Here is a 27,055-nt window from a genome sequence, read left to right on the forward strand (position 1 = left end):
CTGATTAGGATGATAACCGAGGGCGTCTGGGCCATGGCTCCGACCAGGCTGCAGGCACAAATCACACACAGGAAGACGAGGAAAGCCTCCTGGCAGCCCGGCGTCGGACATTTCCCTGGAACCGCTGTGGCCAATTCACTCTCAGAGGATACACAAGCGCATCCCGTCAGGTTCTTTGAAGAGAACAACCATTCAAAATGAATGTAATCAAATTACATGGAAAATGTGTTACAGCGGGTGCACGCTATTTTCACATTTGGAAGAAAGCCTGGCATCAATACAGTACAACTAAGCATCTGATCTGGTAACAACCACAGCCACACTTGATTGTCCAGCATGTGATAGCTGACGACAGAACTGGAAAATACTGAGAATTTTTTTTTTTAACATCAAAGTATATAGAACATTTTAAGATGTTCAAAGATAAGTTTGCATCAACAGTAATTCATTTGATGTTTTTTCAGTGGCAAAATCTGAAGATTACGGTTACTAATTGATACCACAAGACTTAAGGCTGTTTGATGCTTCTGCGTCAACTCCATGCCGTAGATACGCCGTTGCTCCTACGGCGTCGGGACCCTTTTGCAGTTCTGCGTCGGGGTTGCTTTGCATCGCGGTGCATTTCACATTTCAGCGGGTGATAAATCTGAGGTTATTTGCGAGGTGTCTGCCAGCCAGTTTATGTTAACTGCCCACAAAGTACTGGTTGCTGGCAAAGTGCTAATTTCAAAATGTTAACTGACATATACAGTAGACACTTTACAAACGGGTAACCCTGTCATTGTAACCAAGATATGTCTGAGTTTATTTGCAAAGCTTATGTCAGTGAACTAGCATGTTGCTACTCCCCACAGTAGGCTGCTTGAAACACCGACTATCAACACACAGGACGAGTTGACCAATCACAGTCCTTGAGGCCTCGACGCAAAGTTACAAATTTTTGGAGATACATGTCGGGCTACGGTGGTGGGCTCGGAGGGGGGTTGGCAGCGACGCAGAGGGGTCTGTGGGGGTACGCCATCAATTTGACGCAGAAGCCTTTAGGGTAAAGACCTGAGAGATGTTCGATGTGGTCCGAGAGTTTCCTGTTCCGGTGCAGCCGGCAAAGCAGGCGGACAGGTAGGTGACACCGTTGGAGCCGCACACGGGGCTGATGGAGGAGGTGAAGCAGTTGCAGCGACTGATGCACTGGGCTTCTGGTTTCTCGCCCACCCGCAGAGTCCTGAACAGAGACACAGAGAGAAACCTGAGCATCATTTCCAACTGGAAGTACCAACTATATCTGTACCGTATATGGCACAAACAAAATCAAAGAAGCACTCTTTATCAGTGATACTATGCTTTACTTTTTAACGTCTCCATGGAAACTGCACTGCACAGCTAACCTGCCATGGAGCGGACAAAAATACTGCTTTCACATTGAAATATCAAGAAATAAAGGCAACTATATGGCTGTGTATCAAACCTTAACACTTTTTCTTTTGGACAAAAAAATGTGTATGTATCACAAAGTATCAAAACCAGTCAAGTGTGTTTTTACTGGGGCAGCCATTTTAAAAAGCTTGGACTCATGTAGACATAAACTACTGGACAATTGTCCTCCAAAAAAGAGAATGCATAATATTCAACCTGGATCGATGAAGACCTCCTATTAACACAATGGTATGGACTAGAGGCATTTCTTTGCGTTTCTTCCAATGGAGAGGCTCAGTGCAAAATGAAAGGAAATGACAACAGCTCCAGAGATCTATAACAGCCTCTGATTAATCACTTGCGCAGTGATCTAATCCAAAGAGGAAGGGGCAGACTGGCCTGGAGGGTCCCTGACATTTCCATGTAATACATAACACAAGTGGATTTGCTTGTAATCAGTAGTAAGTTCTCCCTCCCTCCTACAGCTCAGGCCAGTGTTTGATATGGTGATATTGTTGTGTTGAGCATTGTTGTGATTAGGGCTGCAACTAACAATTATTTTAATTATCGATTAACCTACCCATTATTACTTTGATTAACCCAAATCAATCTGAAATGACTTTAATCTATTCAACTATGTTTTTTTTTCTCCATTTAAGCAACAGTCCAAAAATGGGAGCCCATGAATTTTTGCCATTTTTCCTTGAAAAAAATAAATTGCATTAGTGTTTTTGGTTATTGTTTCAGTTATTGTATCGCTACTACTACTACTACTACTACTACTACTACTCCTACTACTACTACTATTGGAACATTTCAAACTATTTCTAGCTCTAGACAAAAGCAGGCTACAATAAATAAACAGATAATGACAAAGGAGTTTCATTTATTATGACTAGGGCTGCAGCAATCGATTATTTTTGTAATCGATTAATCTAGCACTTTATCGATCGAATAATCGAATAATTTTTTTTTGCGTTTTTAAACAACCCAAACTAGGGAAAAAAGCAATATTTTCGGAAAAAGCAACATTTGTATTGCATACATTGCTTACAATATCATCTCGCAAAAAACTAAATATATTAAGTGCATTTAAGTGCCATATTACATTGTTTTTAAAGATTTTTTTTTCAAATGATATCAACCTCAAACTAAGGCATACATTAAACATACACAAACATTACATTAAGTTGTGCAACTTAACTTTCAGAACTACAAGTTTCAACCTGAGAATGATCTGTATATACAGTAGGCCTATATGTAAATATTAGTTATACTCAACCTATTTTCATAATCTAATTTCAGATTTGATTATAATGTCACACAGCTCTGTTACACTTATGCTATTAGATCGTTGATCAGCTGTTTCTCCAGAGAGAGAAAAAAAAAAAAAAAAAAAAAAAAAAAAAAAAAAAAAAAAAAGAGGAGAGAGAGAGAAAAAAAGGCGCAACAATCAGCTGTTTTTCCCGAAGGGATAGTCAACGTCGGCTCATCAGATCGCGTGGTCACCACTGATATTTTCTTGTCTGTTTTTGGTAGTTGTTGTGTTTGGTGTAGTTTCATCGTCCATATGACTCTGTGATTTACTTTAGTCGGTCCTCTTCGTGGAATGGATGATTAAGTTAGACGTCGTGCTATTATCGTGGTAAGCTAGTTTGATTTTGCAGTAGACACACTGTACAGAGTTTTAATTACGTTTGAACTGATTCCAAACTTTGGACACTTTCTGTCGTTTTCTCCAGCCTGTCTCTTCTCTTAGCCCCCCCCGCTTTACGCTCTGGCATGTGTCGCCAGCAGCAGACTGAGCCGCGTCTGTGCGACAGCAATAATGCTCCGTGCGGAAACACCGTCCGTCAGCGATACAACGTTGGTAACATTGATTTAACGAAGCTTCGAGGCAGTCATTTTGCGTCGAGGATTTTTTGTAATCGAATTATTCAAGGAATCGTTTCAGCCCTAATTATGACTTATCAATATAAAACTGAATGAGATTGCCTGTTGCATATTGCATATAATATTTTAGCTCTAAATCTCTTGTGACCGGTGAACCACAAGGCCACCTTCTGAATAGAAAACCTTTTTTTAAACTTGATGAGATGACACAAAGTAAGTAAGGCCACTTTGCCCCAATGACCGGCAGTGATAATAATCTTTATTTACACATTTAGACCGTCTGCAGTTCACCTCTAATAAAGTCCTCTAACCTTGGCAGCAGTGTTACTTTTCACTGCAATAATTTAGTTTACTGCTCATATTTATTTATAAGAATAACTGGGTCCTTATGATAGGATCAGATTTAGAATCTACGGTATAAGAACTTGCCAATAATGACCGGCTTGCGCTACATTATTTGGTTTATTACACGGCTACTCATACAGTGGTTACCCGCTGATAACACCTGCATCCTGGTCGGGACGGTTAACTTTACCGCTGATGAGCCCAGCTCTCGGGTGGAAGCGGTGAGTGAGCTAACCATGGAGCTAACTAATGCTCTGTTTGCACTGTAGCGCTGTTAGTGTTCCCCGTTTCCTCCACCCTCTCTCTCCCTTTGTGATCTTCTGTTCAGCAGCATGAGCTGTGTATGAGCACAAACTTAACAAAAATAATTTTAGCAATTTAAAAATGGTCTGCCAGAGTCTATGATCAACAGCAACGGTCTGTTATACAGAAATAGCAGACCGCAGAATGCTGTGACTGACCGTGTAATAAAATAATATAATTATATTATTTTATTACACGGTCAGTCACAGCATTCTGCAGCATTCATCTATAGTTTAGCTTGCTCTGCTGAATTTAGATAGAGATGTTGGGTTTTGACACTGAATTCAACTAACTTTCTCCTGGGGATTTTACATACAATACTCTGCTTCTGACCTGCTGAAGTTGCATGTGATTGACTAGTTGTTACCAAACCAGTTTTGTCATGAAAATGGACTCTTAGCTAAACTGGAAAATCTTGGGCAAACAGAGCATGTCAAAAGACCAGTTAACCAGGAAGTTAAACTTTTTGCAACCAGCTACATTTAAGACAGCATAACTATGTTGCATATGTATGTTGCAGCCCAAGGTGTCATAACATCACTTTAACCATTTACAGTACATCAGAATAATACTGATCTAACCCAGTGGCTCCCAATTTTCTTTGTCTTGTAAACCCCTTAAAACTAAGAAATGTCCCTTGTTCTATTCGAATTAGGGCTGGGTATCGTTCAAAATCTTTTGATCCGGTGCCATTTCGATACCTCAGTTTCTATTACCGGTTCCTAACGATACTTTTTTCGATACCATATGTTTTAAAATCCATTTCAACATTCAACAAAAATACATTAAACACAAAGCTTTTATTTTCCACCTTAATTGTGGATCAAAACAGTTACCAAAATTAAAAAATTCTGGTAAAACTGCTCACTCAGAGTAACCTTATTAAAAAGTGCGTTGCCTTGCAAGCTCAGCCTGTCAGTCAGTCATCAGGGCAGAGAACCAACGTTGTGCCTGCTTGTCAGGAAGTGTAACGTCAACAGCACCGCGACCACTTTCGGCTCGCCATTAATATCAGCAAACGCTGTCTGCGTGAAGTTTTGAAAAACTGTAACCACACTTGAAACCAACCATGACTCTCTGTGACTTCAACAAAACTGCAGACAGTTTACTCCGTCCGCACCTCTGTGTGTGTGTGTGTGTGTGTGTGTGTGTGTGTGTGTGTGTGTGTGTGTGTGTGTCGGTCGGAGCTACGCTCTGTGTCAATATGCAGAGAGGACAGATAAACTTGCGCTTACGCGCTCAGACGCTTTTGGAACCAAAATTTGGCACTGAAAGATCAATAATTTTTTTCCGGTGCCATAAAAGTATCGACGTTCAGTACCCACCCCTAATTCGAATAGTCCTGAGAAATAAGATAATTCAGTAAATTACTGAAAATTTTATTAATAATAAATTAATATTATTATTAATTATTATTATTAATATTATGTTTTCTCTGCTATTCTAATCACAACTTCTCAGATTGATCTTGGTACTGCCTTAACTTGTATTCAATGTAAATACAAATGGCTGCCATATATCCAGCTTCTCTCTTACTCGTTTCTGTATGGGACTGTCACTCCTGCGACAGGGCCGGTGTCGCAGCCTAGGAACAGGAAGGACACGTAGCAGGCGGTGGAGATCAGGTTGACCAGCATGGCCATGCGGATGGCTCCCAGCGCCGACAAGTTCAGCTTCTTCACCAGCAGACCGCCCATGAAGATCCCCAGACATGCACATGGAATGGCGGTCATACCTTAAAAATAAAGTTGACCAGAACCTATTTATTATACGGATATACAGTATATAGTATGTGTGGCCTTAGGTATGTTTGCTGTAAACACAGACCTAACAGCTGGTTCGCTGAGGTGGTGGTGAGATGGAACTGCTGCTCGAGGTATTTCCCCAGAAAGGCTGCAAAGCCCGCCACAACCGCGATCTCCATACAGGCTGCCAGGATGATGCAGGTGAACACTGGGTTCGACAGGAGGTGCTTGGTCACCTTGGGGATCACTGGGTGTAAATGAATAAGGAAGGAAGATCATTAATATCCTGCTCTGATCTAAATTAATTGATTGAAGAACATTTGTATAGCAATCAAATAACATAATAATAATAATAATAATAAATACAATACAATATATAATAAACCAATTACTTGGTGGATACTCAATGAATAAAATAAAGGATAAAGGTTTTTCAGGCTCTCTCTACTTTTGGACAACCTGCCATAATCATAAAAATAAGAGAGTTTAAGTAATTTTATTAAGTAAATAAATATAATAATATAACATTTCCAGAGCAGTGATGGAGTATTTTTCATTGTGATATTATTACTTTTACTTGATCAAAAGGACCTGAATACTTCTTCCACCACTAAGCAGGTCTAAGTTGTTACCGTTTTAGAACAATTTCAACAGCCAAAGACCAAAATCAGAGTTATTCACATTTGACAAATATAGAAAATAAATTAATCGATATATGTCATGTATTTTAAAAGAGTGTATTTTCCTGGCATGACAACACTGCAGTACTACACTGGATCTTGCACACTCACCCTTGAGTTGCTGACAGCAGGTGGGGCTGTTGGCAGGCTCGGGGCTGCGTACAACCCCATTGCTGGGCTTTGGAGTCTCATACTCTGCATTAGGAGAGGGAGGAAGCATAACCTGCTCACTGTCTGCCCCCTCCTCTCTCTCTGTGGATGGCAGTGACTGAGGGAAACCAAACATAAAGAGAGCTGAGCAAAAGAGTAAGGCACCACACAGGAGGAAGCCTGCCCACCAGGCACCGATCCACCGCGGGTCTTCTGGAGTGATGCCCAGCGCATCTGTGGAGAGTCACAGCAGAGGTCAATACCCCACATACACAGAGAAACAGGTTAAATTAATGGAGACTGGAACACTGGACAAATATCAAACTCACCAGTGTCAATAAAGATAGCATCTACGTAGAACTTAGTGCAGAGGGAGCCGAGGATGAAGCCACAGGCAGGCCCGAACACCAGTGTAGAAAAGAGGATTCCTGCACAGAAACAAATATCAACTTTACTTGTTTGTTTGGTCTTATTTGAGTCACCTTACACTTTCAGAAATACATTTATAGTGACAAAAACAAGCCCCAAAACAAGGAGGCTAGTTTTATTATAAGAGCTGTGAATATTGTACTGTAGGTCACCAGCCAAAATCATGATTCTGTGTAATACTTTTAATGCCTTCTGAGTGCCGCTATAAAACACCTCTGGTAAGCATATAAGGGAACCTTTGTACCAAGTGCAATCAATGTCCCCATGCTGGGAGATTTCAATAAGTCGATTATTTTCTTGATTAATCGATTAGTTGTTTGGTCTATAAAATGTCAAAATGGTAAAAAGAATGTTGTTTTCCAAAGCAAAAAAAAAAAAAAAAGAGACTCAAACCGATTACCAAAACAGTTGGCCAATAATTTAATATTTGACAACTAATCGATTCATCTTTGCAGCTCTGTTTTGCACATACAATGCTGATGAACTGTAATGGCTATTGTGTTAATTATGTGTATTGTGTTTTTTGGCAAGACAAAGAGACAAATTACTTGTTCTGGTGGGACAATAAAGTAGCATTTTATTTTCGAAACATTAAAGCCCAATGTGGCATGCAACAATGTTGGTGAATTTGTGAAGGACTTAAAACATGTAGTTAAGAAAATATAAAAAATATTTCATTGTGAATGCAGAGCAACAAGACACTCTTAAATATGTATCCACATCAAGGAAGGCCTATTCTACTTTGATGTGGCCTTTTCCAGGAGGTTCAATGGGAAGCAAGACAGCAAAAGGGAAACATTTTGGCTGTCATGAAAGATCAAATCACCCAGTTAAAACCACAAGGCAAATACAGCAGCGGCGGTTTCTACACACAGTAACTGTATTCATTATGATTGCATGGCTCAGCCTTGTCACCCTTGCAGGGTAACACACTGAACAAACACACACACACACTGTGAGGACGACACCTCAACAGAAACAACCCAGTGCAGTGCAGTTTGTCCCATCTCTGCTCTCGTGGGCAGCTGGAGATAAAATGTGGAGCTTGATCCAAAATCCTCATTAGAGATCTGTCAGCGGGGTGAGAGTCTGGCGCTGTGACTCAGACTGCAGGCAGATAATGAAGACTCAAAGCTCAATTTGGGAGACAAATTTCTCCCCGTGTGTCCTGTGATCTGTGGTATTATTAGACCGCACTGTTAGACTGTATCTGGCACACAGTGAAAAAAAAAACAGATCTTGTTCTACGTTTGCGATTCAACCCCCGGAAATGCTTGCTACAAATTACTACCAAATTAAATGAAATCAGCTCTGCTACTCCACTTCCTCCTCCGGCCCTTGCAGCATTAACAGAAATCCCCGTTGACTGGCTGCAGGTTGGCCTGAACATTGCTGCTATCAGCACGGAGCCTCCAGTAAGATGCTCGAATGCCAGGAGCAGCCACTTAATGAACAAGCGTGGAAACGGTGACTAAGCTCTGTACGTCTGCTAGTGCTGAGGGAATGCAGTCTGCTTCCCGCCTTGACCACCCACATAGAAAGGGAGTCAACACATTAACATAATTGTAGCCTATTTCACATCATAGTTTATTCTTCCCATAATGGAAATGGCTCACAGATTTGTTTAGGTGTGGCTCCCTACCTATAACGTGGTATAAACTCATTTAGGCAAGACGAGGAGTGAAACAAAAGAAAACATTCATTCACGTTGGGATGGGAACATACTGCTTTTTTCTCCCCATAAGCATACAGCCGAAACATCTTTGCGGTTGACAGTCAGACCAAGATGGAAATTAACAAAGAAACAGTTGTGTGGCCATGAGGTGCCAGAGCACGACAGGTTTTTACCTCTTCCTTCAGCTAGCTTCTGAGGCTTTGCAATATGAAAATAAATCTAATTTCCTCTGGTGAAAGTCTGAATGCAAGACTGAAATCAAAGTTCAAAACAACTAAGCTTAAACAACAGTGTTAAACCACCTCTTTATAGGCTACACAAAGACATACTGAGGGATTCACACCCACAAACACAGAGGAAAGAGCCGTTGGGGCACAGCAGGGAGTTTTTACTAGATACCAATGAAGGAGGGCTGCAGTCGCTATATGACTAGCGTATTTGCCTGTGGTGCTGCAAATGAGGCCTATGCACTCTCTGTTTCGAGTGTTTCCTTAGAAACTGAGTGTTGTCTTCTCATAGCAACAACATCACAATTTCTCTCACCACAGGAAACCACAAAGAGGAAATTCAGTTAGACAAAATCACCTTGCAGGAGTTGACAGCTCAGCTAGCCCACGACCACTGAGACGATACATGTTTCCACAGAGATCCGTACCTACCCCCTTCTTAAAGGGGGTAGGTACGGATCTCTGTGGAAACATGTATCGGCTTTAAGAAACGCTGTCTCCTTGATGATAACATTGTGCCGCAGCACGAGCCTTGCATGTGGAAGAGATCACTAATCTATGAGGGACCATGCCTGCTTATCAATCTGCTGCTTCTGCACAAGAAACAGGGTGAATGCAATTTTGAAGTTGGTGATAATCTTCACATAAAAGATGACGATATATATATATATATATATATATATATTTTTTTTTTAAAGGTCAAAGCCATCAGAGGAACAGCATGCAGTAGGTTGAGTCTCCCACAATAGGATTAAGCTAACATGAATGCAGTATTAAGTCCAACATTGCTTCAGTATAGTTCTAATCTTTTCCTCCACCTCCAGATAAAAACGTTACCTCTTTGGGAGCTTCTACAAGGAAACATGTTAAATAACACACACTGTCTAGTGTTACATTCTCCAGTTTGGCTTAAAGGAATAGTTAAACACTTTTTGGAAATATATTTATTTGCTTTCTTGCTGAGAGTTAGGTGAGAAGGTCGATACCAGTCTCATGTCTGTCCATTAAGTAAGAGCTAAAACTGGGAGCTGATTAGTTTAGCTTAGCTTAGCTTAGCGGGGTGAAAGAGCTAGCCAGGCAGTCACTCCAGGAAGTCACGGTGTCCTGCCAGGATATAGTCTGGCATGTAATTCCCAGTGAAACCACATCTTTTGTTGCATGGAGCCAGACTATCTGTTTTCCCATTTCCAGTCTTTATGTTAAGCTAAGCTGCTGCTGGCTGTTGCTTCAAATCTACCATACGGTTAGCTAGATTAGAAAGTGGATACCATTATTGTGTCTGCATGGTAAATATGAAGCTACAGCCAGCAGCTAGTTTAGCTTGGTATAAAAACTTGGGGGGGAATGGCAACAGCTAGCCTGGCTCTGTCCAAAGCTAACAAAATCCACCTACTACCACTACTAAAGCTTACTAATTAGCATATAAAACCAGTATGTAAAAACAACAATTTGTAGTTTAATAGTGAGATATGTAGTGTGACCATTGCTTGATGGACAATAGTTTATCTGTCTACCCAGCACTTATGTGCAGCGTCTCCACCGGTTTATTGGCAACCTCAATATCGCTTTGGCTAGATGATCACCCCGGCTTCTAGTCTTTATGCTAAGCTAAGCTTACTGCCTCCCACTATGTACTTTACATACAGACATAAAAGTGGCATCGGTCTTCTCATCTAACTCAAGAAATAAATGGAGAATGTTTCAATATTTCAGGAGATAAATAGCACGTGCCCATAAATGAGAGCGCCTTTGAACTATGAAGTATTCCCATGGGCACACACTGACAAGCTTGGTTATGTTATTTACAAACTTATACTGCCCATAACCTCACTGCTACAGTTATTCTTTCTCCTTATCTTTTTTTCAAATAATTGATATTCGCTCTCAGGTCATAGATAAAAGACAACTGTGCCTGTACAAGCTGTAAAGGGTTGATTTTGTGTTTTTCACAACAGGATTAATAAAAAAATAAAAAAATAAAAATAAACCTAAGTCAAGCACATTAAATCTCTATGAAGGTCAACTCAATACACAACCACAGCCGTGGGTAATCTTTGTAACACACTACTTTTCTAAACTGCCTCCAAATCCCTTCCCTTCCTTTTCAGCGGTCCTGTGACGAGATAAGTACAAAACAAACTAATTTGTTCATGTTGTATTTCGCCCGAGCCTTTTAGTATCCTGTGAGTTATACTCTCAGGGGAGCATGTCAGATATAATTCAATGACAAAGCTTGGTTCTATCGTTTTTGTCTCCTTCTTGTTTAGAGACCAATAGAAAAGGCTGGGAAAGCTCCTGTCCATGAGGCTTGTCCTTTTCCAGATGTTAATTAACTAGACGAGACGAGACACGAGATTGGGTTCATGAGATAGAGACAAGATTTTAACACTATTTTACAGAAAACTACAATGAAGAAATAAAACTGGAAAAATAGTCCTTTATTCAATCGAAAGTCCCAAAATGAAAACCGAGCACTGAAAGGTTTTGCCATAAACTCAAATGACTGGCGTCTCTCCTGTATAACTAACAGTTACACTGTTACTTATTCCATGTGTATGGTGGAGAGATAGTCTCTTCACTCAGAGAACAAAGGTTACAACATAACTAAGCCTTTTCTGGCAGTAGTTGAGACCAAATGTGTTGCACTTGAATTTGTCATTGTACAGTAAACAGAGAGCAATACAGCTTATTTTACTATTGTCTCACATTGATTACGTTCTAAAGCACAAATAAATTACCATCAAACACTCAGATGATTTTTGTGAAGACAGATTTTATTTTTATTTTCTCCTCCTCTGCATTTTATTAATTGCAGCACTAAACAAGGAAGTAGGCTTCTCTTGTATCGATTTATGACCATTATAGGATGAACCGAGAACATTTCTCTTTGTTTAATATAATTAAAAGTAAAGTTAGGTTTTGCTGTCCGCTTCCCAACTCATTTTAAATAGGACAGAGAAAGAGAGTGGTCTCTACGAGACAGCGCCACAGTGAACTGTACGCTGTGGACGCGTGTGTGTCTCGGCCAAGAGAGAGAGAGAGAGGGAGAGGGAGAGGGAGAGGGAGCGGCGCTACTCTCTAACGTTAGGCAGCTTTTTTCTTCCGCTATCGCTCAGCAAAAGTAAACTCCGAGTCAACTTTGGAGAACGGGCGGGGAATCTTCTATGCTAATTTCAAGGCTGCAGCTCTGCACTTGTGTACTGATATCGTGAGACACTTTTTACCTTGACGAGAAATCTCGTCTCGTTTAATCTCGCGAGATTTCATGTAGGCAATATCTCGTCACACCTCTATAATTAACCCACAGCTGCTTCCCATATCCTACGATCTACATTTGGAAAGTTGACTTAAAATAAATGTTGAATGTACAAATGCCCATGCTTTCACTTCAAAGAACACAGAGGGATGTTATTTCGCAGTACTACAAATGTAGCACTTGTGGTTTAGCAAAAATAGAAGCTCCTTGACGTCATGCTATTTATCTTCACACTTGGAGAGTGTTTCCTATAAATATGTAACCACATACAAGCACCTCCATCTCATACACTTTTGTAATGGCTCAGCCAAAACACTATGCAAAGATTAAGCCATAATATAACTGTGACAGGTTGGGCTGCACTCTTCATAAAAAGCTCCTGAGATTAATGTGGAGCCAGGTGAAACCCAGTAAGAGGCTGGTTTCATGCTGTTCAACACAGATACAAGGTCCTCCACAAAGACCACTTGTCCCAAAGTTTAGTTTCTTTGGACCATCCAAGCCAAGGGGTGGAGATTAGGCCTATAAGCCAACACAATGTGAGGCTAAACAGAAAAACTCATGGTAATCGAAATGTCAGATGCATTACGCCTGCACCGTCTTCAGTTTATTTCATGCTCTCACTGCACAAAGGGAATTCCTTCTCCCCTTCCATTAATCTGGACAAATTTGGTTTGGTAATCCTCTGAGCCAAATTAGAGCACAGGGACAGTGTGATGTTGGAGGCTAAACAACATATTGTGCCACTTTCACAAAAAGGCAAGACTAAAACAGAGTGAGCTAAATGATACTGAAGATAAAGCCAAGAGCCAGTGTCTCAGCTCCATCTCTGAGGCCTAAACATGAGTTTATGTCGGAAGGTCAATTGAGAGCAGGAACAAAAAGAGTCTCGGGATGGAAGAAGTGCATAAAGCTGACGCAAGATATCAAGGTTACATAAAGTGACTGTAAACTTTTAAGACCACACGATTTGAAGAGCTTTCAAACAAAAGATCTGTCTTCCTCCTCTGTCGTACATCACGTCATAACATCCTCTGTGCTTAAAGACATTTAAGATTGCAGAGAAACACTCAAAAAAGGCCAGAGATGTCAGACTGAGTACAGGCCATTTCCTGAATGGCCAGTGAAGGAAGGTGGCTTCACTTTCACTGACAGTAACACAAAAGATTCAGACACACCTCAACTAACACCACACCTAACAACCATCTGTCTGCTTCCTGGAAACACACTTCCTCTCCTCTCGTCAACTTCACAGAAACAGAATGCGGCTATTTCCAGGTATGCACGATAACTGGTGATGTTTTCTGGACTGGGTTTAATAAATTGAAGGCATTTTTTACTGAGGAAAAGCACAAGCTTCACATCGTATGTGTGGTTTTAAGGATATTTGTCTGTCAACTGTTAATAATGATAATTTGGATTTATGACATTTAAATAAAGATTTTCATGGATAGCCTTGAATTGCATCCAGTTCTTATAAGACATCCTTGGTTGTTAGCTGGTTATTGTTAGCTAGCATGTTGTTAGCTGGTGATGTTATAGACAAAAGTTGTCAACAGTAACGTTACCTAAAGTGAATAAAGCATGTAGTACCTTTTTAGCAACAGTTTGCTTTATTTGCAATCAAAAGCATCCTATATGTCTTACATTCCAGGATATGGGGTCCTTTTCTCACAGAAAGAGTCTTTGGATCAGAATAAAGTATGTTTTACTACTGTGAGCCCATTAGGCTTTACAGATATGACACATAGCTAATGAACAATTCCAGATACATTTTGCAATGTGCATCTCAGACTCAGCCCTGCAAAATCAGCCGTCGAGGCTTTTGTTGCTGTTTGTCACTCTGCCTGAGGAGAAAATGCTGTACTTGCGCAGCTGTTTACTTGGTTGTCATGACTTCGCGAGTGATGACATCCTGTCACTGTTCCAGTTGCTCACCCTCAAAGGGAAAAGAGAGCGGATGATGTTCACTTGAGCTCGTGGAGCAGACAGCTCTGCAGAGTTTGTAATTATGACTTCATGACATTTCATAAAATGCTGAAGCAGCGGCGGCAATATTGTATATATCGGAAACAATATTGTATATATCGGAAACACTGTGATTTGTTGCTTACTAAGGAGAGGTAGCGGAGAAAGAAAGTTTAATTGGTGGGCTAGGCCGCATGCTGCAGGTGATAGCAACGTGCTAGTTAGCTTAACGTCAGTTGCGGTTTTTGGCACGGGCAAACCGTGCACCCGCCCGGGGCGGCATTTTTTCATGTCACATGGGGGGGGCGGAGATTAAAAAAAAGAGAAAAAGTCCTCTGCGCCGTGAAGCGTTTTTCTGTTTTCTATCATTTCACTGTGTGGGGAATTGGCAGATCAGCGCCCCCAGCAGCTGCAGGCGCTCTGCTTGCTGAGAGAGGTCAACACCCCTTACTTTCACAATGAAATGGACTAGTCCGTGACAGGAGAAATGGGAAGTACACAGAGACGGAGCAAGACCAAGACGAGTCTAAACCTTTCTTTTATGTCAATCTATCGTGGTGGGCCGGGGCAAAATGCCAGGGCTGATATTTGGTCCCAGTCCGTCCCTGTCAGTCACTGTGGCTCAAGCAGAGAGGAGGCTTTTCCAAACTAAAGTTGATCAAGTCATACCTGAGGTCAACTATGTCCCAGGAACGGATCACTGGCCTTGCCGTCATCAATATCAATCACCCAATAGGGGAGCAGATTTCATACGATGACATCATTGATGATTTTGCATCAAGGAAGGCCAGAAAGGTCAGGTTTTAGTTTGTGTTTTCTGTTCTTAGTGCTATAGTGTAATAATTACATTCTCTTTAGTGTGTTTTCACATTTGTGTGATGAAGGATTTGTGCCATTTTGAATATTTATTCTATATTGTGTCTTTTGGCAATGTTTGGCAAAACAATTGTGGTGGGGGGCACTCGGAGTTTGTCTCGCCTGGGGCGTCATTCAATGTATAACCACCCCTGCTTAACGTGTTGTTATCTGGTGATGTGAGAAACCGAAGTGAATATAGCTTACTTTGGAAGGCTGTGCTGAGTGAGTCACCCAACATTTGGGACATTTTACCCTGTGTATTTATTGATAATTCTTTGCACTTTCATAGTTCCTCACAAATCCATCAGCCTTGTTCTTATTCTGTCACTGTAGCCAGACTACGGACTATAAACTAGGCAGTAAATACACATGGAGTTCTGCACTCCGTCAAAATCAACCCAATGTCCAGGATTTACAATTTCCACATACAATCAGAGTTATTGGTAGTCGTCAACTTGTCAATAAGCGCTCTGCTGTTATGGGAGAGGACATAGTTGAGTTATCCGCATTGACGTTACATGTAGAGGTTGCAGAAACTGGCATCGGAAAGCCTTTTTTTCAGAGTAAATATGACTTCTTTAAACACACAAATAAGATGTTGTATTAACAAAAGTGTTGTCTTCTTTCACATAAATTGAGCACATCACCTGACCAAACTATAAAATAGACACAACATATGACCCATATCAACTGTTTGTATCTTTTAAAAAATGTACGTGGGCTGGTTAAACAGACTTTTTTCCAGAGTTATCTCGTACCTCGTTGGACTGTGGGTTTATTTTAATAGGTACATACTTAAACATTAACATTAACCAGCATGTGTCCCGCTTGTTATGATTCACAACCTGCTGCAGTTTTTCACTAGAATTTTATGAGAAAGTGCATTTAGATAGGTCTTTCAATTATTTCATTCATAAGTAAGAAGCTATACAAGCATGCCACAACCTAATCTGCGATTCTCAAATTCCGGCCCATTTTTTCTGCTAATAACACAGTGAGACTCTGCTAAACACCTGCATGATGTTGTCAGCTACAGTATGATCATTAGGTCTGGGTATCAGTACTTAATACCTTTAAAAAAGGTATTGACTGTAATAACCCAGTACCAAGTAGTATTGAAACTTCTCCATTTAAAACACAAGGCTCCAGACTTATTTTGTTTCTACTAGGATTTGAGCATGGTGTATTTGACGGAGTTGGCAGTTCGGCGTGCCAAGGGGCTTCCATTAACATGATGGGATTTGAATAAAGTAGAAAAAAGGTACAAATGTATCAAATGAAGTACTCTATTGGTATCGGTATCACTTTAAGGGTATTGGTACTGGTATTGTTATTTTTTTTAATGATCCCCAGCCCGAATTAATCGAAAAACAAAAAGCTCAAGTTTTAAGCTCAACAGTTTAAAACCCCCAAAATATTCAGTTTACTATCATATATATAAAGCAAATCTTCACATGTGTAAGGCTGAAAACAGAGTTTTGTTTGGTTTGAAAAATTACAAAAAAAAATATTTCTGTTGATTGACTAATTAACTATCAATTTGTTGTTACAAAGGGGGAAAAACACTGAAATTGTTTGTTGGTCAGCTGTACCCTATAGTAATCCTGTTGGCTATACAAAGCCATGACCTAAATAACAAGCCAAAGCTTAAAGTAGGCTCTCAACTCACATTCAAATGCCATTACATCAGGATCATCCTGCTTTAACTTCCGCTCACGTCAAACCATCTAAAATTTGAAACCAGCCGTCCGCACACGTCCAACTACGATCGGACATTAAAACAGCGTCTTTTCGTCTAGTCAACTTCTAACTTGCACCGAAGCAGATGAATGTTTCACTGATGCCAAATAAGAAGTGCAGCTAAAGGACACATTTGAGACTATTAGCATTTTGACCCTGAGGATGAAGCAGTGGGGTTTACTGCAGAGCGTCAACTGCTGCGGCCGGTGGACACACTGGCTTCTCAGTGGCCCTCAACACCCTGTCACGTTAAGCTGAGCTCTGGCTCAGTCTTAGCCTCAGAGAGGTCACAGCCTCACTGAAGGCTTCACTACCTCATATTTGACTCCTGATATGAGTCTAGACTGCTTATAACCAAATTACTTATATGCAGCAGGACAATCAAGTGACTTTCACTGAGCCTCCTGTACATACAGTTTGTGTTTTACTAGATGATGTCAACTTTATAGCACAATACATATATAATAAAATGCAACACAATGTGATTTACATAAAAAATATAATACAATAATAAAACATCATACTACGTCATCTTCTGCAACACTAAACACACCATTGTTTTAAGCAGATGCCACCATCTCCCCTCTTTCACTTCCTAATGTCAGAGGCTTGTTACGACCATAAATATTATTTGGGAAATACCACTTAAAGTAACATTTTATACATTTACACCACAAATACTGAATTTACTATAAGCCTTTTCAAACTGATCAGAATACTGTCAAGCTCAATAAAAACCCAATCAATATAGATGACAATTTTATTTTTATTTTAATTGGTGTGAATATGTTATCCTAAAAATGTACTATATATTCTAAACCTTCGTGGATTAAAAGACCCCACTAAAAACCTAATATATGTTCAATATAATTAGTTTTAATAGTATATTAGAATACCAAATAAAAAAAAATATCTGTTTATTAAAGCTGCAATGTTAAGTCGATTAATCACTTAGTCTAATGATAGAAAATAAATCAGCAACTATTTTGATTATTGATTGTGTCAGTAATTTTTTTTAAGCAAACATTTTCTGTTTCCAGCTTTTCTCCGTTTCATATTATTGTAAATTGAACATCTTTGGGTTTGTCGGACAGAAGAAAAAACATATGAAGATATTACCTTGGAATACGATTTCATAGGAAATGCAAATAATAGTTTGTATTTTGCATTGTTTTATTATGTTCATACTAGCTGTTTTATATCAGAGGTATAAAAAAAAAAAAACAGACAGTAAATGCTGACTGAAGATCTGCTGTGCCCGACAGATCTCTGCCCTCTTTTATAATTCAGGGGCTGAGACAACAGAGCTGCCACATCCCAGGACTCTTTAGGTGACAATATAGAGAAAAATCAATTGAGTAAAACACACAGCAGCAAGATGAAAAAATAAATAAAAAATGTCTTTAGTGAGATACACGTCAGAGCTGGAACACTGAAGCCCCGTCATGGAAATAAATGTGTTCAACATCCGTCCCTCTTAGATTATATAAGACAGAGTGAAGCCACCATATTAAACTTTGGGAAAAGAACAAACTCTGTATGTGTGTCCATATCCTGTGGGAAACTTAGATCTTTATAAAAAAATAAAATAAATAAAAAGCAGAGTAAGGTCAACAGACGTGAGGGAAATTAAATGAGAAGGATTGTTTAAAAAGCATCTATCGCATTTCGTCTAAATCAACACTCGTAAATGGATACGAGACAGGTTTATAAAAATATGTGGGTGGTCCTGCCTCCCCTATCTGAACTAATTTTTATCTTATATCTTCTTATCTTGTATACGTTCAACACCTCTGATGCTACTAGACTCCATGTATGGATAACAATGATAAATGTGTCATCTGTCTCGGCCTAAAAAGGTGTAACAAAGCTGACAAAAGAGTTAGGTAGAGGTCAATCAAGCCCAGTCAGTACTTGCCCACAAAGTCCTAAGAGGAGGTCTAAAAGCAGTTTTTGGACATTTTGACATGTCACAACAGGAAAAGCACCAGAGAAAATACTAATAATGATGAATTCCATTTAGCTGCTTCAGTTTCAGGGTCCTGGTATGGTGCATGCTGGCTCACTGTCAGCATGCACAATGTAATAGAACGGAGACATTGTGCTCAGACTGCCTCTAATCAGGTTCTTTTTCTACCTTGTAGGTCAGTGGCATTAAGCTACTTTAACCTGGCATGCAGTTAATCTTTGAGTCCAATTAACCTTTTGTCATTACTCTTCAACTATTCCAGGAAGCAGTGAAAGCCCTCGTTAACAAAAATGGCATCAGTATTAGTCTGCTTCAACTAATAGTCCATCCATTTGTTTTTGTTTCATGTTCTACAGATTTAAATCCACGCTTCTAACTAGTGAAATGATCTTCATTGTTAGTTACCAGACAGTAAATGGTGCACGTCATTAAAATGACCAGCTTTTTAATGTGAATCAATGCTGCCAGGTCTTTTCTGTGCAAGGCTAGTGATTTTTAAACATGACAGTAATGCACGCTTTGTTACAATAATAATAATAATAATAATAATAATGGTCTTTCTGTGCCATAAGATTACATAAACAGACCGGGCATGTTTTCAAACAGGGTACTGGTGTGATGCTGAAAGCAAACTGCCAGCTCTGTGTACACCGGGTGAGCAGAGAAGGAAGAGAGACGGAGACAGAGGGGAGAGAAGGACGGATAGATGCTGGGTAGGAGTTAATGTAACAGAGCAAAGCCTTGTCGTTCTACCCTGCTACAGTGATCTGTTTGTAATCCTGCTTGAGATGTTTGCTTGGCGCCAAGACGGAGCTACCCACAGTCTCCATTGTTGGGAAGTTGGGTGGTAGGATGAAGGCATGGAGAAGAAAGGGCAAAAGACCAGAGTTTCTACGTCTCTCTGATGGAGAGTTGCAGCTGCTCTTTTGAAGACGAGGAGCACGGAGAGGTTTGGGAGTCTTTGACAGCAGCTGGTTACAGCTTCTTCAGCAGGTGGCTTGGCCTAATTATCAGGATAGAGATGCCAACAGCCTGTTTTCCCCCCTTTCTCCAGGAACATGTGAGAAGCAGGCTACACAATATAAGGACAATTGTACAACATCATGTCTACCACCAATTATAAATGGGACTAATTGTGCTGCATTCTGAGAAAGAGACAGAGCCAAAGACCTGGAAAATATGGTTGAAAACAGAGCCATCGATCAGAAACTGAGCATTCATATCAAACCACAAAAATCTGCCAAATTAAGCAAAACGTGGTTGGATCAGAGTGAAGCCAGAAAGAAAGAGACTCACTTCTGTTTACACATAGATTAAATAAAAGTTGACTGAATCAAACGGTTAACTATAATTACTGCCCACCTATTGATCAGAGTCCATTTAATTAGGCACTGTTATCCCTCACTCTCCACCATCAGTGATATGGAGATTAAGTGCTGAACATGCTTCCTAGTAATCCTAGGAGCCCAGAAAGCAACCACTTACACACCACTCAATCAATGAGGCTTGGGATTTGTGGCAAAGCCACAAGCACAGCGTGAATCTATATTTCCGAAAGCAAAGTCCTTGCTGAAGGTCAGGTCTTGCAGTACACTTAAACTGCTCATTTTTCAGAGCAGTTACATGTCGGCAAGTCCATGATGGGAGCTGATCAGCAGCCATGCATGTGATTTTTTAAACTCTGTGTGGTTTAAAGATCAGGCAGAGGAGAGTGACAGCTGCATCCTCCACAGCAGGACTCAGCATCTCCATCCAATAGTCAAAAAAACAAACAAAAAAACAGCCTAACAACCAGTCGTTTCTGTGGCAACGGCTTGCTGATGCTGCTGTGTTTATGATCGGTCTCCACCCACCTCTTATCCCCACGCTCCTCCCTCAATGGATGACCAAAAATCCCCTTTTTAATCAGTAGATACAGAGTTTGACCCAGATTGCCTCGAGATGGCTGCATGGTAAGGTTTACTGACGCCACAGGGATTCATGATGGAATGGAAAATGAACTACAAGCCCGGTTAGGCCAAAATACTAGCCACAATGCAGCAGGATTCCACATGAGGCACCTTTCAGGCTGCTGAGCCTTGGGTCCACTGCTGCAAATGGCGATCTAGTAGGAATGGTAATAGCGAGAAGCTTCAATATACAGCTCTGCAGGCTCTGGTGAGACGGCCTGAGGGTTTCATATCTGTTATCCAACACTGATCCATTTCCTGCAGAGGTCTGACCTATTTACTTGCTTTTAAACTGACACTTTCTCAGTACATTCACGGTCCAGCTAAAGGATGAAAGGTTCATCAGGCCTGAAACGTTGGCCCATCATCAATGGAGCTTTAAAAATTAAATATGATCTTTGAAGGGTCTCCAGATGTGCCATGCTAAGGCCAATCCACAAAGATATTTTAGACTGGTCTGTTAGTGTTAGACCAGTCCAGATGTCTGCTCTTATATTAGTGTAACACAAGTTAAACAGTTTCACAAAAATAAAGACTTATTTTAAGTCTACATAATCCTACCACACCCTACCCTAACTCTTTTTTAGTTCTACTAGTTAGTATCTACTGTATTTTTATTTAATAGAACAGTTAAAATGGAAATTGGTTAACATATGTTCAGCTGCTTCCCTCTATTTTGTGTGTAATGTTTTGAAAACAAAACTAAATTTCGTGAAACCTTTAGAGGTTTGTCTGATCTGATCTGACCAGCCAGACGTCCAACAGACAGGACTGTACAGACTCTAGCAAAACATACACTGGCATAATTACTGTGTCACTGCAATACTATCCCATAAAAACAGCAGATTGACTGGAGGAGGTAATTTACTTTCACAAGCAGCCAGATGACAAGTCCTTATGAGGCTACCACATGGCCTGACGCACAGCAGAAATGTGCAAATGTAATAATCAACAGAGTCCACACCCTTCTGAGGTTAATTTAACACTACCAGATAGCTTTGCACACCGCCCCATCCGATTCATATCAGAACCACGTTCAATCAGCTCAGTATCTGCAGCGGCTGATGAAAAAATCTAAAATTAGGAATGAAAGACAGATGACCAAATTAGATTCAAGGAATGACAGCAGATTAAAATCAAATAACTGTCTCTTCTCAGATTTAAACAAAACTTTAACTTGGGGCAGCCACTACTAATCACAATGACCTTCCATTTACCAAAACGCAAGCAAATGTTGCAGTCTGCCTCTGCTTAGCTTTATGTCAGCTCCGTTTCTTTCCGACTCCTTTACATGATACTCAGAGTATTTGTGGATAATTACTGATTAGCTTTGAGACAGCAGCAGCATGTTGTTGACTAGTTGGATACAAGATAATCTCATGTTCAGTGCCCTCTCTACACTCTAAGACTAACCCGTGGTAGCCGAGCAGGGGCTGCCACAGTGTCCGGGCCTGCAGCAGAACTTACAGTAAACGTCTCTGGGTCATTCAGCTTGAAGCACAGCAGACTGAGCGTCCGGTCACACGTGGCGGAAAGACAAACCCACACAGTTCACAACAGTAATGCAGAGGAGCAGCGGCTGACTGATGAACTTTTACTGCAATGCCGTTTATCATTTTGAGATAAAACAAACTGGTGTTGTTAGGCAAACTCTGCATGTAGCTTATGGCAGGGACGGAAAACCCCATTTAGAATCTAATCCTTCAAGATGACATTAACATGCGCCGAGTTTAAGTAGCTTATATAAACGCCCTACTGCAGCAACTGTTTGGAGTCAGAGCATTTTAGCAGGAATGTTGACAAGTCTCTCGAGGATCCCTCTGAGACCTTTTTCACTGCAACGACTGCAATCGGTTTTCCTAACAAACCTGAAGCTAAATTTATCCCTGCAGAGCTGAAGTGAACACAAAATTATGAAATATACCATTTGAAAATTGCCGGAATATGTAAAAAAAATAAAATAAAATAAAAAAATATATATATATATATATATATATATATATATCTATACACATACACACACAGTAGCTGTGGTGAAAGACAGAGCTAAGACCTGAAAATAAAATACAAACCAGTGGTTGGCAGCAAAAATACAGAGATATGAAAGGCATTTTTTTTTAACGCTTTCGCTCTCCAGGTAGAGGCAGCTATCTTGTCTCGGGCCTGGGAAAAAAGACCTTTGTGTTTCCCCCCAGCTGGACTGTCATTCCTAGTTTGGTAGTTTGGCTGTGTGAGTGTGTGAGTGTGTGTGTGTGTGTGTGTGTGTGTGTGTGTGTGTGTGTGAGAGAGAGTCAAAATTGAAAATGGTTTTAAATTCTACTGTTAATGTTTATTTACTATCTACTACTGACTGGGCCGGCTGGTGTACGGGTTAGCTTGACAGCTAGGCACCTAAACACAAAGTAAACAAACTATCACAAGCAAAAAACAGCTGTGTTAGCGGTGGCATGGGCACCTAAACAATGGAGCAAGTAGAGCTGTCAATCCATTCTGAGTCTGACTGTTTACAAAAGGTAAGACACATGCCATTTAGGTTAACTGTGATCATGGACTGAAAATAGAACATAGGAAAAGATAGGATAGAATATGTGGAATGAACCTGCTTGGCCCACTGACTCCAGCCAAACTTTAAATTATCTAAATTATCAAGAAATGCTGAACTGATTTGGGAGTCAACGACAGCTAACTCTACCAGCCGGCCCACCTAACGTTAGCTCACTGATCCAACAGGATTGGGAGATGAAACTTTCAGGAAGGAAATCTAAGAGTCGGCTCTTTTAATTGTAATGTGGCCATTCATATTTTGCATTAGGCCTGAAATCATCATCATAAGGCCTGAAAAGTTGGCCTATCATCAGTGGAGCTTTAAATACGATCTTTGAAGGGTCTCCAGTTGTGCCATGCTGAGGCCAAGTCCACAAAGATATTTAGCCTGGTCTGTTAGTGTTCGACCAACCCCGTTCTTCTTTTCCTAAACCCAACCCGTCCGCTGTATACGGCGCTCAAAATGCGTACAGATAACACGGCACTTGGCGAAAATGGGCGTGTACGTTTACGCGAAGTCATGATGGGATTCTAATGACCTTTAGAGAAATATCTCTAATGTATGAGATTCCAAGGAAAATTTTTTTTTAATATCTCCAAGTGAGGAATTATTTCATTCATTAGCCCTATTGATTTTATTAGTTGGGATGTAGTGGCAGGTAAACACACAAACACAGTTAATTCTAGACTAGTGGAGGTGGCTGTTCCATGACTTAATCCAAGAGGCTAGGTGGTGTACAATAGATATGCAGGGAATTTGTTTTACATTATGGAAAGATAGAGAAGTTGACGTTGTCCTGCCGTGCTTTTGTGTGTAACTTACAGTACTGATGCCAGGTTTACATAGTAACTTTAGCTAATAACATTAGCTTACCTCCACTTTGTCTTCAGCTCTCCACTTTTAGAACAGCATTTTATTTAGGAAAATGTGCTTTGGTATAGGATTTCGTCTTTGGCGGTCAATAGTCATCCCCGGTCAAAACGGTCACTGCAGACCCCATGATCTGTAAGGCGCAGCGTATGGACTAGAGTGTAGGATCTATTTGTAGCTGTAGCACAACTAGCCTCAACTGTGTCCATATCCAAAGGTAACATCTATGAAAGCTACACGAAGCGTAGGCACAACCTGGAAATGCGCAATTAAAAATCTTTTATATAACACATGCTTTCTGTAATTAAACAAACTCCCCGAAACTCCTCTCTCCCCACTCGTGTTCAACACTACATCAATAGTTCCACAGTACGGTCTTCTGGCAACAAGTCACCTCGCAAGATTTCAAAACGAGACTTCACCCTCTTCCTATGATATATTCAGACACTTATAATAACAGTCTGAGCCCGTCAGTGGCAAAAATGTACATTGACGGTGCGCATTTGCCCTATATGGTTTGCAGCCTGGTTCATGCTGCCGGTTACAGCACTCTCGAAAAATACTGGACAAATTTCAAAGACTTTTGTTCACTAAGACACAAATACATTGGAAAAATAGGGTCCAGGTTCAAAAATACAGAAATTACCATTTAAATTACTTTTTAATTTAATTAGCATTCATCTTAAAACACCACAGTGACTACGGACAGTCATCCAGAGCCACTAGCATGGCTGTAATGAGCACAGCACATGTAACTTACATAGCATACAGTATGAATGCTTTAGCAGAAAACGTGTAATTTAGACTTTAAACCTCGGCAGAAGCTACATTATAAAATTGCACTTTAAGCCTCTTCTCCATCAGCACTTTTGAATCTGATCATATATTTCTTATATTGTGCTACAAGCAACATCCACATTTCTAAATCTGTAGGAATTTGTATGAAAAGGCATGACATCGATGAATAAATTAATGTAATCCTTTCCCTCCCTACTGCACATTATAGTTTCATAAAGAAATCGCAGGCTGGCTAATGGCTTCTGAAACCTGGAGAGGCAGCGGGGTGGAGTCTGTGCTGTACGATAAACGACGCCAGCTCTAAACCCTTCTCTGTGTGTCCTGTACAGTATATTTATGTAGTCAGGGGTCCTGTGGGAAGAGCCAGAATTAGCTGTGGATAGTGAAAGGTCATAGAGCAGTGGGAATGAAGAGCCTGTTGACGCAATCGGTCCAATCATATTTATTTCCTTTGGCCAGAGACGAGTGCCTACGTCTAGACTTGGGAAACAAACCAAAACAACACGATGCCATAAAATACATGTTTGACTCTGTTTGGTGATGGCATTCAAACTTGTTTCTTTAGAACACTGAAGTACTTCCTTTTAAGAAGAACACGTACCACATAGCAGAACAAGTTCCTAAAAATTCTTAACAATGACAGTGAACAAATCTTAACCAGATAGAGACAAAAAGCTCTCTTAAGAGTCACAGCCGACTTTGCTTGAGTGTGTTTTACAGCTGTTTAAACAGCAGTAAGCTGTGTCTGCTGCAGTATACACAGTAAAGCAGGCACTTGGAGCCTCTGGAGGAGTTGTTTTTCACAGGCCTGTGTGGTATGCATGTGCGTCCCGGCCTCTCAGACCCACCTCATGGCTGGCTGGTTGGCATTCCTGTCTCACTCTGTAATTATGGCTCTTCTCCAGGCCTCTCGGCTTTGCTCTCCCTGCACCGCCATACTCTTAAAGGGTGGGGCTTGCCTCTGCCGAAGGCACAGTCTTTCCACCTGGCCATTTGGCTCAGGATCTAATTTTAACAATAACACATCACCAGGCGAAAATGTGCACTGACAACAGCAGCAGGCAACAGTTGCTGTGGGAAAAATTAGCAGAAAGCTGTGAAAGAGTCTATACAGTACGTACAGTAGATACACACTTTGAATCTGGCAGTGTGAAAATTAGATCACGGAGGAAGTTTGACTTGATGCGTTTATACAGCACATCTGCCTGCAGCTGTTATGAGACGCATGTCAAGTTTATGGTCACAGATTCAAAAAGGTGTTTTCCTCGCTAATGGCTTCTTCAAACCATTCCAAGAATTCCCCCTAAAACTTTCTGCAATACCGGTCTGTCGATACAAAATAACTAATGAGATGATGGATTAATTAGCAGCATGGTGGCCCAATGGTTAGCACTGTGGCCTCACAGCAAGAATGCATGGGTTTCCTCCGGGTGCTCTGGTTTCCCCCACCATCAAAAACATGTACTAGGTTCTCCAGTCAGTGCCCTTGATCAAGGCACTGGCTCAGATCTGGAGTTGGTCCCTGGGCGCTGTGATTGGCTGCCCACTGCTCCCTTGAGGGATGGGTTAAATGCAGAGAATGAATTTTGCTACATGTATGTGTATGTGACAATAAAGTACCTTTACCTTTTAATTCACATTTATCATATCTTAAATTTAATCTTGTGATGTTGTGAGACTTATTCCCAAGTGTCTTTATAGTGAATTTAAAATGAAATATAAGACTGAAGCCAAAGCCTACAGAACTTATGCAAAACCTACAAGAAATACGCAAACATTTGGCCATGACAACGTTTCGAAACAAAACGTTCTATCGCTGCTGTAACAATGTGAACTTGTTGACGTAAACTGATGAATAACCCAAATACATTATCAGTATGTGAAAGGAAATCTCACAGAATTTTAGACAATCTACTCCATTCATGCAGCTGGGGGCACATGACATGCCTGCAGCAGAAGGATTAGGACGATCAGCTGAGCGCGACTCAATACCACATTGTTCCTCGCTGCTCACCGATTGTTTTTCCTCCAACTCTCCTTGCTGCTTATCAGAGGAGGACAGAACCAAATCTTGCCTGCCTTACACCTGCCAATCTTCAATCACTTGCAGACCACTTCCCACTGTAAACTGCTAACAAGCCACTACGGCGGTGCCAAGATATCAAGCCTTTTGTGAAATTTTTTTCAGGCCCTTTATTGTTTCAAACAAAGCTTAATGTGCTTTTTGTAAAAACAGCTTGTG

General features: G+C 40.6%; 1 protein-coding gene across 1 annotated transcript in view; it reads right to left on the minus strand.

The window, feature by feature from the left end:
- Positions 1-27,055, minus strand: part of slco3a1 (solute carrier organic anion transporter family, member 3A1) — a 40,314-nt gene that overhangs the window by 2,963 nt on the left and 10,296 nt on the right. The window contains exons 3-8 of the mRNA XM_039808991.1: positions 6,859-6,957; positions 6,491-6,763; positions 5,782-5,946; positions 5,491-5,689; positions 1,054-1,222; positions 1-173 (exon numbers count right to left, since the gene is read on the minus strand). Coding sequence (XP_039664925.1) covers positions 1-173; positions 1,054-1,222; positions 5,491-5,689; positions 5,782-5,946; positions 6,491-6,763; positions 6,859-6,957 — 1,078 coding nt within the window. The remainder of the gene's footprint in view (positions 174-1,053; positions 1,223-5,490; positions 5,690-5,781; positions 5,947-6,490; positions 6,764-6,858; positions 6,958-27,055) is intronic.

The sequence above is a fragment of the Perca fluviatilis genome, chromosome 8, assembly GCF_010015445.1.
Source record: "Perca fluviatilis chromosome 8, GENO_Pfluv_1.0, whole genome shotgun sequence".
NCBI classification, from domain to species: Eukaryota; Metazoa; Chordata; class Actinopteri; order Perciformes; family Percidae; genus Perca; species Perca fluviatilis.